Source organism: Panthera onca, chromosome A2 (genome assembly GCF_046562875.1).
Source record: "Panthera onca isolate mPanOnc1 chromosome A2, mPanOnc1 haplotype 2, whole genome shotgun sequence".
NCBI classification, from domain to species: Eukaryota; Metazoa; Chordata; class Mammalia; order Carnivora; family Felidae; genus Panthera; species Panthera onca.
Genome location: NC_138340.1, coordinates 13,217,241 through 13,234,506, shown reverse-complemented (window position 1 = coordinate 13,234,506; position 17,266 = coordinate 13,217,241). Strand labels below are relative to the sequence as shown.

General features: G+C 56.8%; 1 protein-coding gene and 1 non-coding gene across 2 annotated transcripts in view; both read left to right on the top strand.

The window, feature by feature from the left end:
• The window catches only part of UNC13A (unc-13 homolog A), a 59,710-nt gene extending 51,680 nt beyond the window's left edge, over positions 1-8,030 (top strand). The window contains exons 41-45 of the mRNA XM_081792038.1: positions 743-890; positions 1,942-1,998; positions 4,616-4,708; positions 5,638-5,797; positions 7,336-8,030. Coding sequence (XP_081648164.1) covers positions 743-890; positions 1,942-1,998; positions 4,616-4,708; positions 5,638-5,797; positions 7,336-7,636 — 759 coding nt within the window. The 3' untranslated portion in view covers positions 7,637-8,030. The remainder of the gene's footprint in view (positions 1-742; positions 891-1,941; positions 1,999-4,615; positions 4,709-5,637; positions 5,798-7,335) is intronic.
• An 8,294-nt stretch (positions 8,031-16,324) lies between these two features.
• Positions 16,325-16,433, top strand: LOC132679951 (U6 spliceosomal RNA). Its single transcript, XR_009610436.1, has one exon. It is a non-coding gene; the product is annotated as a U6 spliceosomal RNA (small nuclear RNA).
• The last annotated feature ends 833 nt before the right edge of the window (positions 16,434-17,266 follow it).

Genomic DNA, 17,266 nt, shown 5'->3' with positions numbered 1-17,266 from the left:
GGCTGATGGCGGGGCCCCGAGGAGCCCTAGGTTCAGGGGGGACAGCCCCAGCTCTGTGGGGTCAGGGCCGGGTAGAAGGGAGGATGGGAATTGAGGGAGCCCAGGAACGGAGAAGCGAGGGCTTTCTGAAAGAAGGCATGTGGGAGGTGGGTCTTGAGGAATGCGTAGGAGTTCACAAGGCAAAGCAAACAAAGCATTGCAGGCAGAGGACCAGCCCGTGCAAGAACACTGTGGTCTCCATGACACAAAAAGCATGAAAATTACTCTAGAAGACATTTTTTGCTGCAACAGAGAATTATAGTGAAACAGGGTTCGCAACACAGTAAGGAGGGTGGTCAGGGAAAGCTCCTCGAGACCTTACCCAGAGGAAGACCACCATGGCAAAATGGGGGTGTTTGAAGTGGGGGGGGGGACTCCCCATCAGTGAGCACAGTAAGTGCAAAGACCCCGAGGCAGGTACGTTCTGGGGAAGACATTTGGAGAGAAGCCTGGGAGGTTGCAGGGTTGGGGCCACAGAGGCTTGGGGAGAGGCGGGAGGCATGGGTATTAACTTTGAGAGTGCTGGAAGCCCACCCGTGGATTTGGGACAGGGTTGGAGGTCGGGGAGTGGAGAGCACGACTTGGGTGTTTTGAGGGCCCCCAGGCCATCCGGGGCGCGTCACCACCGGAGGGCAGCGGAGTTGGGGAGGGCGGATTGGGGCTGCCCAACTGGTCTCACCTCTCCCCACCCCGTCCTCCACAGCAATACTTCCACGCAGGTGGCGTGGGCCTCAAGAAGACCTTCCTGGAGAAGAGCCCAGACCTGCAGTCCCTGCGCTACGCCCTGTCCCTCTACACGCAGGCCACCGACCTGCTCATCAAGACCTTCGTGCAGACGCAATCGGCCCAGGGTAAGCGGCGGCCTAGCGCGCGGCGACCCAGCCCCCACCCAGCGAGGCTGCCACTGACTCGCCTCTGTGACGTCACGGCCCGGGGCAACTGACCAGCTCCCGGCGCTCGCGAGCTCCGTGAGGTCACCGGGCCAGTGAGGGATCAACAACTCGTGGGGGCGGGACCTCTGACGTCACTGGGCCAGGAGGTGATTGGCATTTCCTGGGGGAAAATCTATGACCTCACGGGGCCAGGAGGGGATTGAAAGCTGTGGGGCGGGACCTCTTTGAAAGGCCAGGACCAGGGAGCGACTGAAAGCACCAAGGGACGCGGCTTTGAAGGGCAGGGTCCAGGGGGTGGTTGACATTTAGGGGCGGGGGGAGGCGGGGCAGATGACGTCACGCGGCAAAGGAATGATTGGCTGTCCCGGGGATGGGCGGGGCCCCGACCTGGAGGAGTGGACGGAGAGGGGGTTTCCATTTCTCAAGTTCTCGCTTTGTCTCTCTCTCTCTCTCTCCTCTTGTCTCTGTCTCCTGTCCCTCTCTGAGTTCCCACACAGCAGCTGGGGCTGAGGGGAGCAGGACTCCAGGGTCCTAGTTCCCCTCCCTGAGGACCCGCCCTTTTCAAAACGGGCCCTAAGACCGGGGAGAGACGTTTGGCCGCTGACCCAGGCTTAGCTCCGGCAGGGGGGTAGGAGGGAGAGTTGCCCGCAAGCCGGAAGCTGGGGTGAGGGGAGCGGCCCCCTTCCCCTCCAGTCAGCCCAGGGCCCGGGGCGCTCCCTGGGCGTCAGGCCTCTGTGCTCAGCTTCGTGCCCAGTCCAAGCTGCTGCTTTTAGTGTCCCTGGTGTTCCCCCCCCCCCCCCCCCCCCCGGAGCGGGAGGCTGTCTGTCCGTCCGTCTGCAGCTGACGTTTCTCTCTCTCTTGTTTCTCCTCCCTCTCACTCGCCGCCCCCTCTCCGCGCCTCCCCTGCTCCCCGCCACGTACACTCTCGCCCTCCATCCTCGCCTCTCGCTCGCTCGTCTCTCCCCCCACCCCTCCCTTCCCTCCTTTCTCCACCTTCCCCCGTGATTAGTCCATGGTGGAAAAGGGACTAGGTTTACCCTTAGTGAAGACATTTATCCTGAGAAGGGTACGTGCCTCCGCCGCCCGCCGCCCGCCCGGTGCCCGGTGCCTGCGCCCCTCCCGGCCCCGGCTAGTAAAAGGCCCGTCCTTCCGCCTCCCCGGCCCGCCGGGCCCCGTCCAGGCCGGACCGGCTGTGGGGGCCTAGGTGGATGAGGGGGAAGGACGGCTTGCTGGTTCCACGTGGGGAAGGAGAAGCGATTCGAGTCGGAATCCGCTTCTTCCTAGGTGCATCTCTTAAGCCAGATCCCGGTCCCCCGGACAGCGCCTGCACGGTTAAGAGTGGGCTCAGATCCCAGTGAGCTATGATCCCAGCTCCGCCATTTGGGCGGGCCGGACGCCTGCAGGGAGCATGTCGCCTCCCTGAGCCTCAGCTTTCTCATCTGTGAAATGGGAACCGTCAGGGGCCCTAATTCATAAGACTGTTTTTAGGATTAGATGAATTAAATGTAGAGAAGTTCCTGACCTGTCATACATGCAGTAGCTCCCAGCGAGTGTATTGTTGTTACTTTTATTATTAATTAATTAATTAATTAATTAATATTATTACTGATGTCATTCTTCCAAGCATAGCAAACTAACAGTTTTCAGGCTCTGACTCTGGGCCAGCGCTTGTGCCAAGAAGCATTTCTCAGGGATTTTTGAAAAGATTTCTCCCAATTGCCCCCCAGGATGGTCCATCATTCCACAGATGAGGAAGCTGAGTCTCAAAGGAGATTAAGCCACTTGCCCAAGGAACCTTCCCCTACGGGAAGATACTCGGGGAGGGATGGGATTGGGGTACGCACGGGGAAGCCCCAGAAAGACCCTTCCCCTTGGAGCCAGCAAACTACGGGATGGGGGCGCCCAGCACTGCCCTCCTCCCCCTTCTTACTAGCTTTGGCCATGGTCTGACCTCACCCCACCCACCATTGCCCAACTACCCCCCCTGGCACCCTCAGTCTGGCCCGGATTGAGCTTGCTGTGAAGCATCAGCCTTGGGGGGTGGGGGAGGTGAGGCTGAGCATGTGACTGGTGGGGGGAGGGGGGACCGAAGCCTGAAATGACAAGGAAGGTGGCCTGGGGTGGGCAGCAAAGATGGGGGGGTGCACGCCCCAGCAGTGGGGTGATGGGGGTCTCCAGGCCTCTCTACCCCCCTGAGCCTCAGTCACTTCCTACCCAATGCCAGGTAACCCGGATTAACCTTGGGCACCCACCCCTGACTCTCCCTTTCCTCCCCCATGCATGGGGCGCTCAAGGTGTGGGGAGCTTCCTGAGGGGCAGGGGAGGGGCCTGGTGGGGGTGCTGGCGGTCACAGGTTTCAGGCCCCACAGGATGCCCTTTCCAGAGCCACAGAGAGAGGGACGGGACAGAGAGTGTTAAGCTGCTCTTTCAATGACCCCCATCGGAACCAATCAGTCAGGGCATTCCTGGTAGCTAGAAATAGAGGCAGAGACTAGGGAATTTGGGGGCCTGGAACCGAAAGATTAAGGGTTACGCTGACACCAATAATAGCTGAATCCAGAGCCTCTAACAATGTCTTTGGTCACTGGTCTCTGTTGAGACATCTGTGAGGTAGGCCTTCCCCCCATTGGGCAGAGACAGCCTTGCTAGCTTAGCACCGAACAGTCTTTCCTCAGAGTTGCAGCCAAAGTCCCAGAGCTAACTCTGATTGGCCCAGCGTGGGTCACATGACCATTCCGGAGCCAATCACTGCAACTGTGGGCAGGGAATGCTCTGGGCAGCCATGGTTCATTTAGCCATACCAAGATCTGAGGTGGGTGTGGGGGTATTTCTCAATGGAAACTTGAGATTCTCTATTGAAAAGAGGAATGGCATTGAGGGAGGGAGAGAAAAGATAGCCTGCAAGCTGTCGCCTCAGAAGAAGTGAGGACTCTGGGTCGGGTCGGGTTATCGCAGTGTTTTGGAGAAGCAGCGAGGGAGCCCACGTGGCTGGAGCAGAGTTAGCGAGGGTGAGAGTGGAGAGAAACGAGGCAGGCCAGGGAATAGCGAGGACACATTGGGAGCGACCTCGCAGATCACAAAAAGGACTTCGATCATCTCAGAGTGAGACGGAAGGCCATGGAAAGCTTTTGAGCAGAGGAGGGAAGTGACCTAACTTAATAGGATTTCTCTGGCCGGTGTACTGAGAAAAGAGGATTCAGAAGGGGGCTACTGCAATAGTCCAGGCATGTGATGGTGGGGGATGGGACGGGATGGAGGCTAAGGAGGTGGGACAGATTCTCTGGTGTATTCAGCTAGTGTACATGATGGGAACCCAAAGAGTCTGGCACTGTGACAACCCAAAGGAGAAAATGAAACCCGGGCAGCTAGGGGGTCAGGTGTTGCCAGGATGAGTTTCGACCAGGCGGCAATCACTGGCCTGAGAAAAATGGGGGGCAGGTGCGTTAAACTCAGAGACGTTAAGAGATCCGCCTGAGACCCTACAGCAAGGCAGTGAAGGGGCAGAACCCAGCGTTCTTGGCCTCCTAAGACCACGTGCCATCCCAGCCCCACCCTCAGTGCCAACCCTGTCAGGGCTGATGGCCCAGTGCCGCCAGCACATGGTGGGTGGGAGGTGGTCCAGGTCCCTTAAGTGGGTGGGAGGAATGGAGCTCACGCCAAGCATCCTCCCCTACCCCGCCCAGGCTCGGGTGTGGAAGACCCTGTGGGTGAAGTTTCAGTCCACGTCGAGCTCTTCACTCATCCGGGAACCGGGGAGCACAAGGTCACTGTGAAAGGTGAGTAGTCTGAGTTGGGAGGGAGAGTGCCCTCTCCAGGATTCGCTAGTCCTATGACAGAAACCACCCTCAGACGAGCTTAATCAAGAAAAATAGTTGTTATTTAAAAAAAAAAAAATTCATAAAACTAAACAATTCCAGAAATAAAGCTCTTTCAGGCATGGCTGGATCCAGGGGTGCAAACAGTGTGATGGGACTGAATTCCACTTTCTCCATCCCTCCTCCGCTCTGCTTTCTTTTTGTTGGCTTTTATTTATTTATTTTTAGATTAAAACAGACTCGGTTGTTTTAACCAAGGCCTAAAATACCACTGGTTTAAACAAGATAGAATGAGGGGTGCCTGGGTGGCTCAGTCCATTAAGCGTCTGACTTCGGCTCAGGTCATGACCTCACAGTCCGTGAGTTCGAGCCCCACGTGGGGCTCTGTGCTGACGGCCTGGAGCCTGCTTCGGATTCTGTGCCTCTCTCTCTCTCTCTCTGCCTCTCCCCTGCTTGCACACACTCTCTCTCTCTCTCTCTCTCTCTCAAAAACCAATAAACATTACAAAAAATTTTAAACAAAACAGAATGCGATTTTCTCTAACTCCGAGGACAATCAGCCCGGAGCTGACGTGGAGGTTTTCCAGTGTTGGGGATCCCTACCTTCTCTGATTCCACTTACATCTCTAATGTTTTCCTCCTCCCCACCAGCATCCCAGCCTGCAGCTAGGAGAAGGAGAACGTGTAGCGCATTCTCCCGGCCCTTTAAGCCCCAACCTGAAAGTTGTACACATCACTTCCTCTCCCATTTCGCCGGCTGGAACTTCGTCACATGGCCGCACTTAGCTGTAGGAATATTGCGGGGACTGGGGCTTTTCAGACAGGCGTTGAAAACCACAGCTGCGTAGAGAGGACCCTGACAGTCTTACCCTCTACTCCCCCCCCGACAGTGGTGGCGGCCAATGACCTCAAGTGGCAGACTTCTGGCATTTTCCGGCCATTCATCGAGGTCAACATCATCGGGCCCCAGCTCAGCGACAAGAAACGCAAGTTTGCGACCAAATCCAAGAACAACAGCTGGGCCCCCAAGTACAACGAGAGCTTCCAGTTGTGAGTCTAAGGCTGGTTGGGGGATCACGGGGAGGGGCCATCTGCTGCATGAATTTCAGGGCCCGCTAGGCCAGAGGGAAGTCTGGTGGGCCAGTGGTATCTGGGTGCAGGAAGGAGAGGGGTCGTATCTTAGGTGAGGGCCCTGGGAAGCGAGGCGCCTTGGTGCAGGAGTGACGCTGGCGAGGGGATGGGGGTAACCACTCTGGGAGACAGGCAGTTCCCAGGGGAGGCAGTGAATGTGATATAACATGTTGATGAAGGCTTGTGAAGAGGAAGGGAAGTTTGAGCAGAGGGGGCATGTTGGGCAGGGTCATTTCTGGGGTTGGAGACTCAGGTCTGGTTAAGGGCCATGAGCCATCATGATGAGGCAAGGAACGTGTGGGTGAGGGTCTCAGGGCCATGGGGGCAGGTGTCCTGGAGTCAGCAGTGAGCCTTGTTAGGGCTGCTGGGGCAGGTCAGGAGGAGTCTGCATTGGGGGACAGGAGTGGACCGTGGTCCAGGGCATGGGGATGCCCGTCAAGTGGGTGGGGGTGGGGTCGCATCCAGAAGGGACTTCCTGGTGAGCAAGAGTGAGCTTAGTCAGAAGCATCCAGGGTCCAGAGGGGCAGACGACCTGGGGAGCATAAATATGTCTGATCAGGGTATTACTTGGGATGGGCAGACATTTAGATCAGGTGTAACCCTCGCTGGGGCAGGATAGTGGGGGCAGGGGGCTGTTCCTGGGGGACAGAAATGCAGAGGCATAAGGGAGCATCAGAACAGGGGAGAGGTGGGGACTCCTGAAGGACAAGAAGAGGGCTCTTGGTCAGAGGATTTGGGAGTGGTAGGTCACCTGATGCAATGCTTGGGAGCAGGCCCATGATCTAGTTGGGGGACAAATGTCTCCTGGGGTGGCTGGTAGTCCTTGAGGGCCAGGAATGCAGCCTGGGAGGGTGTTTCTAGGGAGCGGTGTGGGCATAGCCCATTAGGGCAGGTCTCCTGGGGGCAGAAGCCCAGCATCACTGGGGACACAGCCTGCTGGTAGGGGGAGACGTGCTGGAGTGTGGGGCGGGTCACTCACGGTGACGCTTGAGAGCAGTTCGCGCGGACAGATCTCCTTAGAGGTAAGAGGGGTGGGCTAGGAAGTATGGGGGCACGCCAAGGAGATAACCGGAGTTCAGGTGGCAGCCTGGTAAAGGGGCTTCCGGGCGTGGCGTCTGGGGCAGGTTGGCGAGCAGCAGCTCAGCGGGCCAAAGGTGTGGGCGCTTTGGACGGGTGGAAGCATGGCCTCGCCAGGGTGTCTTGGGAAAAGTGTCACCTGGGGTGGGGACGGGGTTTGGCCCTCGGCTGAAAGTAGGATGGTGGCGGTATTGTGGGTTGGAGGTGGGGTGGGGGTTAGAAGGGAGGAAGGAGTGACGGGGCAGAGACACTACTTGGGGGCGGGGCGGGGCGGGGCGGGGCCCAGCCCTCGGGGGCGTGGCCCGGCGCGGAGGCGGGGTCAGCAGGAGGGGGTGGTGGCCCGGCGGGCGGGGCTGTCCTCACGCCCCGCCCCCTCGCAGCACGCTGAGCGCGGACGCGGGCCCGGAGTGCTACGAGCTGCAGGTGTGCGTCAAGGACTACTGCTTCGCGCGCGAGGACCGCACGGTGGGGCTGGCCGTGCTGCAGCTGCGGGAGCTGGCCCAGCGCGGGAGCGCCGCCTGCTGGCTGCCACTGGGTCGCCGCATCCACATGGACGACACGGGCCTCACAGTGCTGCGCATCCTGTCACAGCGCAGCAACGACGAGGTGGCCAAGGAGTTCGTCAAGCTCAAGTCGGACACGCGCTCCGCCGAGGAGGGCGGTGCGGCGCCTGCGCCCTAGCGCGGGGCACGCGGGCGGGCAGCACTGCGCCTGCGCGCGGGGCGGGGCGACGTCTGTGCGCTGGGACCTCCCAGAGGCCGAGTCTCCGGGCTCTGGTGCGGAGGGCTGAGTGCGCCTGCGCCCTTGACTTAGCTCCCACCTCTAGGGACTGGTGAATGGACGACGCCCCGCCCCCTCGAGCAGCCACGCCCTAGGGCGCGATGAAGGAAGAAGCCACATCCCCTACCAGAAGCCAAGTCCCCAGCGCCTAGGGGACCTTTCGAGCTGGGATGGGAGGGAGTCCTGCCCCCTGTGGAGGAGGCCAGGTCCTGGGGCTCTGGTACGGGGAGACCCTGCCTCCTGTCCCCTGGAAAAGCCATAAGATGGGTCCCCAAATCCTGGGGCCCGAGACCAATTGCCAAGTATGAAACTCTCAGCTCCCTGGAGGGGCGGGCCCTGGGCAAGGGGCAGGGCTTCCTAGAGCGCCCCCTGGGGTGGTCTAGGGGTTGGAGGCACTAGAAAGCTGGTTGGAGGGCCCAGGTTGGACCAGAGTGTCTTTTCATGTTTGTGCAAAAAATAAACAGGGAGGGAGGGGAGGATGGAATTTCAAAAGCACATGCGCCCTCGGGCGCCCAAACCCTGGGGGCCAAGTGGACGGCTCTGAAGCACCCGCACTGCCCCCACTTCCCCATGGGGGTTTGCCTCTCCTTTTCCCCCAACATACCCATCCTCCTAGCATAAAGTTGAACCCACCCGTTTAACAGATGGCAGAACTGCTGCCCAGAGAGCCGCTCGAGACTTTGCTGAAGGCCCCAGTGCCACACCTTCTCCCCACTCCCTTTGGCCTGTGTGCCCCATCTAAGGGTGGGCTGAAATCGGATGACCCGACACAGCTCCCCATTGCTGCTAACCCCTCCTCAGGGGACCTCCCCCATTCCTTACAAGGGATGGGGGTTCTGGGCCAAGGCCCCCACTGCCCCCTCCCACGGCTGGCTGCCAAGCAAAACCCCAGCCCTCAGCCCTTCCCCTGGGACCCGATGGGAAGATTCCCTGAGAACTCTTGACCTCCCACCAAGAAAGAGTGAGGGTTTGGGGCTCCCTGGACCCAGGCACCGCCCCCCCCAACCCCTTCTTCCTCTCCCAGAATTCTCCAGGCAGGCGAGAAAGAGACCAGAAACTCTAGGTGTGTGTATATATGTGTGTGTGTGTAAATATACCAACATGCTCGGAGCTTAGTCTCCAAAATCTCATTCATTCATTCAGGCACCGCGCCACAGGATACCCCCAGGTGGGGCCTCCACCTGCCTGAAGCTCTTCCTCCAGCAGGCGTTGGTGGGGCAATCTGGCCAGAGTCAAGTTTCCCCATTTTAGCTCACGGAGACAGAATCTTTTGGTAAAGTTTGTCACGGCTTGTCTTTGCCCAGAATCTGCTTTTCCATGTTGGACGGGTGCTTATGGGCCGTTTGCTTTTCCTGCCAGATTGACCAAGCACCAGAGGGAACCGTAGGTGCGGAGGCTGAGGTGGGCAGGTTTGAAGCGCAGCGAGGTCACTGTGGCTGGCGGGGGGGACCACAGGGAGAAGGTGTTGATGTCGGGGAGACGTGCAGAGATATCAGACCGGGCAGGGCCTTGTGTGCTGCTCTGGGGAGTTCTGATATTACCCGAAGAGATTTGGGGAGCCCCAGGAGACCTTAAAGCTGAGAACAGTCTGGATTTCAGGCGTCAGAAGCTCCCTCTGGCTACCTCATGGAGAATGGACCAATGCAGTTTGGGGGAGAGACAGAGTGCTTTCGGGATATTGAAATTAATTCCTGGAAAGATTTTGGGAGATAGAGTAAAAAGGAAAAAACAAAAACCCACCCCTTAGACGAGCCCAGGGCTGATGGGTACAGTTGTTCCTGCTGTGCCCTGGCCAAGGGTCTGGCATTTCTAAGGAGGCCATGTGCAAATCCTAGGTGCTGGGAGTTGTGTGTTTATACTGATGGTTTCCCGGCACGTGGACGAGTCTGGGAGAAGTGGCACCATTTCCTGCGTTACCTGGAGGTGCTACATGTGTCCCCTGAGTTTCGGCAGCTGTGGGTGACTGAAGGTTCTGAACCAGAGGTTGAGCTGCAAGTTCTCATACAGGACAGCGGGGGAGGGGCAGGGGCCAGGGGCAGGCTGGGAGGTGGCAAGGGGGGAGCTGAGAATCTCTGTCACATGGACTGAGGGGCAGATTTTAAATTCTGGCCACGGGGGTAGGGGGGTGGGAGTGAGGTGGACTGAGAACACCAGCCAACAGCCAAAGGGGAGGTAACGTGTCTCGGGGTGAGCCCTCCGGGATTTATGGGTGACCAGCAAGAAAAGGGGGAGCTGAGCTTCTGCCTGAGCGAGCCAACTTATTTCCCAAAAGATCCTTGGGAGTCTGTGGTCAAGGCCTGCGTGTGTGTGCGTGTATGTATGAGCACGCGCGCGTGTGCGCGCACCTGCTTGTGTGTGTGTGTGTGTGTGTGTGTGTGTGTGTCCAGTTCCCCAGCACCAGCCCAGGCACATGGAGGGAGCTTCAGGGAGTATTTGTTGAATGATTTTTTTTTTTTTCCCCTGACTCCCAGGCTAGAGCTGTTTTAGAAATTTCCTCCCTCTTCTTTCCCCCAGGGGACTCCTATTTATCCCTCAAGACTCATCCCCAATATCCTGTCCTGTAGAAAACCCTCCCTGCTCCTCCTCAGGACTTCCCCAGCCCCCGTCCCCACCCCTCTGTCCCTGATGTCATGGGACAGGCCCTGTTCCCCCCCGGACTGGGGTCTGAGGCCTCTTGACAGCCCCAAGTTCACCCAGCACAGACCGGGCACAGGGGGGTGACGGAAGGGTATGCCTAGTTGAACGGTCTTGGGGTGGAGGGTCCACCTGCGTGTCTATCCATGTCTGGCCATACCAACCTTCCCCTCCCACATAGACCTGGGCACACAGAAGGCGTTCCAGCCAGCCTGTGACTGGGTGGCAGGACACACGGGGGAGAGAGGACGAGAGCAGACGAGGAGGAGAGAGGAAAGGAAAGGAGTCTAGGAGGCCCGAAGCCTCTGGAACTAGGAAGTTCCTGTATTGGAACAAGGCTCAGAGAGGAGCAGGGTTTTCCCCAAGGCCACTCACCACCTCACCTGGGGTGGCCCGAAGTTCTGAGCCCTGGTGGGGCCTAGGGGTTGCGTCCAGACCCATTTCATGCCACGATCTGGCCCTAGATTTCCAGGGGTCAGGGAAAGGGTGGAGTAGGGCTGGCCCCTAGTCGGGTAGGGGGAGTGCGACATTGTATCTTGGACAGAGCCGATCCCCTCTCCTCCTCCACCCCTCCGCCACACGAGGGACAGTGGCCCAGAGTAAGGACACAGAGAAGAGGAGGGAAGGAGAGAGAGAAGGTAAGAGGACACAGAGAGACCTTGAGATGGAGAGAGAGACTCGGAGGTGGGGAGAAAGGGAAATCAGGGATCTAGAAGGAAGAGGAACCCACCGGTCTCTCTGGCTCTCCCCGGTCCAGCCTGGAAGGATTTATGTTACACGAGCAGGTGCCTGGCCTTGACCCGCAATCCCTCTCAGTCTCCAGAGCCTGACACCTCCCCGTGACCCCATCAGAGATGCAAAAAACTTAACACCCAACTAGAAATCTTTGGGACCTCAGAGACCTTTCTGTCCCCCACACCCTGTGCTGTCCGTTTTGCAGATGGGGACACTGAGGGGCGGGGCAGGGCAGGGACAGCCCAGAGTCGCCCCACACTCTGCTGCCCCAGTGGAGAGGGAGGGGAGCTCGCTGGGGGTTCGGGTTCGTATCACGACACCGCCTGCCCCCTGAACGTCCTTTCCTAAGAACTGTCAAGGACCAAAGTCGTCTTCGCTGACACGTGTTGCTTTTCTCTTTGCCTTTTATTTTTTTAAAGAGAGAAATCAAGTTGACGGTGTCGAGTAAGACCTCCCCCTTCCCCAACCCCTGCCTAACCGCGGTGGCTCTCTCGAGACCCAGGTCACAGGCGGAGGGTCCCCTGCGCATCCCAGGCCACACGGCCAGGGGGACTCACGCTTCACCCCTGACCCCGGCACCCTGAGACCACCCCCCCCCCCAGACCCGGCCACGCAGTCCAGGGGGGGTTCATTCCTCCACACACCTTCTCTTAGCATGTGATTGCAAATGTGAAATCAAAATGCTGTTTGTTCGTTCGTTTGTTTTAATTCCATCCCGTTGGTCTGGCGTCGGCACAGATGCCCCCATCTCTCTGTAAATACGTGACTTGGAACAAACGTTTAAAACCAACGAGAAGCGGTCATGAATGCATGGTGTTGAGATGTTTTGCACTATTCTGACTTTTTGGTCTCTGTAAAAATATTTTATTAACAGCAGACATTAAAAAAAATAGAAAAAAACGAAAAGCCTCAGACGTGTGGTGGCTTCCTTTCACTCCCGAATCAGCAAAAACAACAACAAAAACAGCCTAGCACTTAACACACACACACACACACACACACGCTGTTGAACACACTTCCCACCCACGAACGCGACTCAAGATATTGCACAGAAAAGGGGGCGCCTGGGGGGCTCAGTGGGTTAAGCGTCCGACTTCCGCTCAGGTCATGAGCTCGCGGTTCATGGGTTCGAGCCCCGGATCGGGCTCTGTGCCCGACAGCTCAGAGCCTGGAGCCTGCTTCGGATTCTGGGTCTCCCTCTCTCTCTGCCCCTCCCCTGCTTGCGCTCTGTCTCTCTCTGAAAATTGAATACGCGTTAAAAAAAAAAAAGGGGGGGGACTAACTTAAAAAAAAAAAAGATACTGCAGAGAAGGAAAGAGGCGGGATCTGAACCGAGGACATTCATGCGGTAGCTGTCGCTCTTAGCTCAAGCAAGTTGGGACACCCTCATCTTCAACCTACAGCCCCGTCTGTTGTCCGTTGTTGTTTTTTCGAACGTAGCAGGTAAGAATCTCATTTCATAAGCTCGCATATGCAGAGAACAAACCCTCCTTTTTCTACAGCTCCTTTTAATTTCTGTTTTGAGCCCCCATCCCACCAGGGGGCAGAAACGGAACCTCACCCAGCTCAGGGTTTCCTGGGTGAATTTGAGGATCCCGCTCTTAAGATCTGGAGTGGCTTCCGCATTTGAGTGGCCAGGGCAGGGGCCCTGAGCTCGGCCACCGGGAGCGGGTTTCCCTGAGTGCTCTGAGCTACCAGGGACAGAAAAAGCTAAAAGCATGACCTGCAGCGGCGTTACCGAGGCCTGAAGCTCTCCTCCGAGTGCGCCCTCAGGGAGCCTTGCACTTGGGCCGGAAGGCCGGAAGCAGCCTTGGAGGGGGTGGGGGGGGGGTTCACACGGGGGAGTATTAGACAGCAGTGAAAATGGCCAAGCTGGAACTGTCTGCGTCATGTCAGAAGACGCAGGCCACCGGGGCCCCTGCAGGTCTTTGCTGACTGCGCCGGGCTGCAAAGCTTCTCTCCTCTCCCCTGACACCCGGGCAGTTTCCATAGCTGGGCACACGGTCTACACAGCGTGTCTTCTGCGTAACTGCTCGCTCGCTCGCTCCCTGACGGAGGGGGCTGGCTTGCTGGCTGCTCGCTACAAAAGGTGCTCAGCCCTCGGCCCCGAGTCCCTCAGCAGGTGGGGTCCATCGTGTCACCCTCGAGGCTTGGGAGCGGGGGCGGGGCGGCGGGGAGGGGCTCACGTTGCTGCTTGTGCTGTGGGAACCGAACGGGCTGGCTCTGGATCGACCGAGTCTTGTAGCCAAGGCCATACCTGTGGGCTCACTCCTGCCCTTCTCTCTGCAGGAGGCTTTTCTCCGACCAAGGACGGGAATAAGTGCTAGTGTGATGTTGACCGAGAAAAACCAAGTCTTGGGGCGCCGGGGTGGCTCAGTCTGTTAAGTCTCCGACTTCAGCTGAGGTCGGGATCTCGCAGTTTGTGGGTTCGAGCCCCGCGTCGGGCTCTGTGCTGACAGCTCAGGGCCCGGAGCCTGCTTCGGATTCTGCGGATTCTGCGTCTCCTTCTCTCTCTGCCCCTCCCCTGCCCGCGCTCTGTCTCTCAAAAAAATGAATAAAACGTTAAAAAAAACCCACACACATAAAAAAAAAAAAAAGAAAAAAGCAAGTGTTGATGAGGGTGTGGGGAAGTTGGCACCCGGGTGCCCTGCCGGTAAGAATGGAAGACGGTGCAAGTCGCTGTGCGAGACGATCGGGAGGGCCCTAAAAAGCTGAAAAATACAATTCCCGGGTGAGCCAGGAATTCCGCTTCTGGGAACATTCCCCGAAGAACTGAAAGCAGGGTCTTGAAGAGATATTTGTACCCCCGTGTTCACAGCAGTATGGGTGACAATAGCTAAAACGTGGAAGCAACCCAGCATGTCCATCAAGAGATGAATGGATGAGCAAACCGCGGTCTATCCACATTCTGGAATATTCTTCAGCCTTAAGAAGGAAGGAAGGCCTGACCCAGGCTACGACATGGATGAGCCTTGAGGACACTACGCTGGGTGAAAGAAGCCAGTCACAAAAGGACATATAAATGTGATCCCACTTATTGAAGGTCCCTTGAGTAGCCGAATCTGTAGAGACAGAAAGTAGAATGGGGGGGGCGCCAGGGGCTGGGGGAGGGAAATGGGGGGGTTCATCTTTAACGGGGACAGAGTTCCAGTTTGGGAAGATGGAGAAGTTCTGGAGGCAGATGGTGGTGACGGCTGCAAGACATTGGGAACGTACTAAATGCCACGGGGTTGTACGCTTTCGCCCGGCTAAGTTTATGCTATCTGAGTTTCATCTCAATTTTTATTTATTATTTTTACTTTTTTGATGTTTATTTATTTTTGAGAGAGGGAGAGACAGAGACAGAGTGTGAGCAGGGGAGGGGCAGAGACAGAGAATCCGAAGCAGGCTCCAGGCTCTGAGCCATCAGCACAGAGCCCGACGCGGGGCTCGAACTCACGAACCGTGAGATCATGACCTGAGCCGAAGTCGGCCGCTCAACGGACTGAGCCACCCAGGCTTCCCTCAATTTTTAACACTAAGAAGAAAAACAGGCAGCTGGGCAGATTGGGGCCCCTGGGCCATGGTTTGCCAACCTCTGACCTAATTAATCCATTATTCGACTTCCCCTCCTGCTTCTCCTCACCTCTCCTAGCCTTGGGCTAAACTTCAGCAACCATCCCCGTGTTCAGCCCACCCGCCCCTGTCACCTGAAGCCCCAGCCCCAACCTCACCCTGTCCTCCTGCTCTGCCCCCAACCCCCCTTAATCTACCCTAATCCCACCCCATTTACCCACACCCTCTCATCACTCCACCTGCCAACCTGCCGGGACCATCCAGGGAACGTAAGTAAGATAACCAGGTTCCTGGAGGGTGTAATCCAATTATGTGATTCATGATCCATGTACGATTCCCTTTCATTACATAATTTATTACACCGCGTGATAATTACTCTGTTCCTAATCCTGCAATTACATATAATAGGCTCCATGGTTATGCATCCTACAATTACCCAATCATTCTTACCCTCGCCATAACGTACAGCGGTAAACGAGGAGGACGTGGTGGGTTGACATCAGAACCCGCCCCGATTCCAGCCCCTTTCCAGGCGGAGGCTGCCGAGCTGTCGCCGCGCTCACGGACTTTCCCCGCAGCTGGGCGCGTGCTCAGGTCCACCGACGCAGATGCCTGCGGGAGTCTGGAAGGCCAGAAGAGACCCAGAGCTGTCTTGCTTTTTGCTTCCCCTTCGCTCTGCCAGCTGCCAGGCATGGAAACACCTGCTGTTCTGGAAGGTGCATCCCTTTGTCCGGTGTCAGGCTTGGAGGGCGTCGGAAAGCAGTCGTGGCCGAGGCAAAGGCGGCATTCGATTTCTGGATCACAGATACAGGGTGTGTGCCCAGCGTGGGAGGTTTCAAGGCCCATCTGACTCTCTGCCTTGATTTCGAGGAGCTTCGGTTCCCCTGGTGAGCAAGTTCTACAGGATCATTCCTGTAGGCCCAGTCCTGGTCCCGCTCCTGGGCACCAAGAGTTGGCAAACTATCCCCACCCCCCGCCCCCCGCCGCCGCCAAATCCAGCCCACTGCCTGTTTTTGTAAATAAAGTTTTATTAGCACATGGCCACGCTCATCCATTTACTCATTCGGTGCAGTCTGCGGCTGCTTTCAGGCTACAGCAGCAGAGTTTCCTGTGTTAAACCCTTTCTGTTAAAAGACTGGGTGGCTCAGTCTGTTAAGCGCCCGACTTCAGCTCAGGTCATGATCTCGTGGTTCGTGAGTTCGAGCCCCGCGTCGGGCTCTGTGCCGGCAGCTCGGAGCCTGGAGCCTGCTTCGGATTCTGTGTCTCCCTCTCTGTTCCCGCCACCCGCCTCCCTCGCTCTCTCTCTCAAAAATAAATAAACATTAAAAAAAAATTTTTAAGACTTCAACTGGTTTTTCAGGGCGCCTGGCTGGCTCAGTCAGTAGAGCATGGGACTCTTGATCTTGGGGCCATGAGTTCAAGCCCCACACTGAGCATATAATTGACTTAAAAAAAAAAAAAAAGACCTCTTCATTTGTTTCCCACCCTTAATCCTGACTGATATGCTACATTTTTGATATGTAATAAGTGATGATACATCCCCAGACCCAGCCGCAATTACAGCATGTTACAGGGGAATGTGGAGGACTGAATAGTGTCCTGTACCAAAGATACCCACGTCCTACTGCCCCGAAAGTGTGAATGGTATTTCAAATGGTAAAAGGAGCGTTCTCTGTGGCAGCCCGTATCCTAAAATTGGGATGATACAGAGAAGATTAGCACGGCCCCTGCACAAGGATGCACGTAGATGGCAAAAGGAACGTTGCAGACGTAATTAAGGATCTTGAGACGGTGGGAGAGTCTCCTGGATTATCTAAGTGGGCCCTAAAGGCAATCACAAGGCTCCCTGTAAGAGGGATGGAAGAAGGTCAGAGGAAGGAGTAGGAGATGTGATTCAGGAAGTGGCTATGGGCCAAGGAACGCCCGCGATCTCCAGAAGCTGCAAGAAACAAGGACTTGGATTCTCCCCTAAATCCTCCAGAAGGAAGCGAGCCTTCTGACATCTTGACTGTCCTCAAGTGAAACGGATTCCAGACCTCTGAATATAACTTCTTTTAGAAATTTTTTTCTTAATGTTTATTCATTTCTGAGACAGAGACAGAGCCTGAGTGGGGGAGGGGCAGAGAGAGGGAGACACAGACTCCGAAGCGGGCTCCAGGCTCTGAGCTGTCAGCACAGAACGCGACACGGGGGCTCGAACTCGCAAACCGTGAGATCACGGCCTGAGCTGAAGTCGGTCGCTCAATCGACTGAGCCACCCAGGTGCCCCTCACTTCTTTTTTTTTAAATTTCTATTCTTTTTGAGAGAGAGAGAGCAGGGAGCGGGCAGAGAGGGGGGTGGGACAGAGGATCCAAAGCGGGCTCCACTGCTGAGAGCAGAGAGCCCAATGCAGGGCTCGAACCCTCAAGATCAGGACCTGAGCCGAAGTCAGAACCTTAACCGACTGAGCCACCCCGGGGGGGCCCCTGAATGTACCTTCTGATACATACGCGTTATCTGTGGGAACATGGAAATATACCTATTTCGGAAGGAAGGATAGGATTCTCCTGGAGATTTTATTCAAGATAAAACTGGGATTCCCAGGCGCCACCTCTAAGCTTCTAACC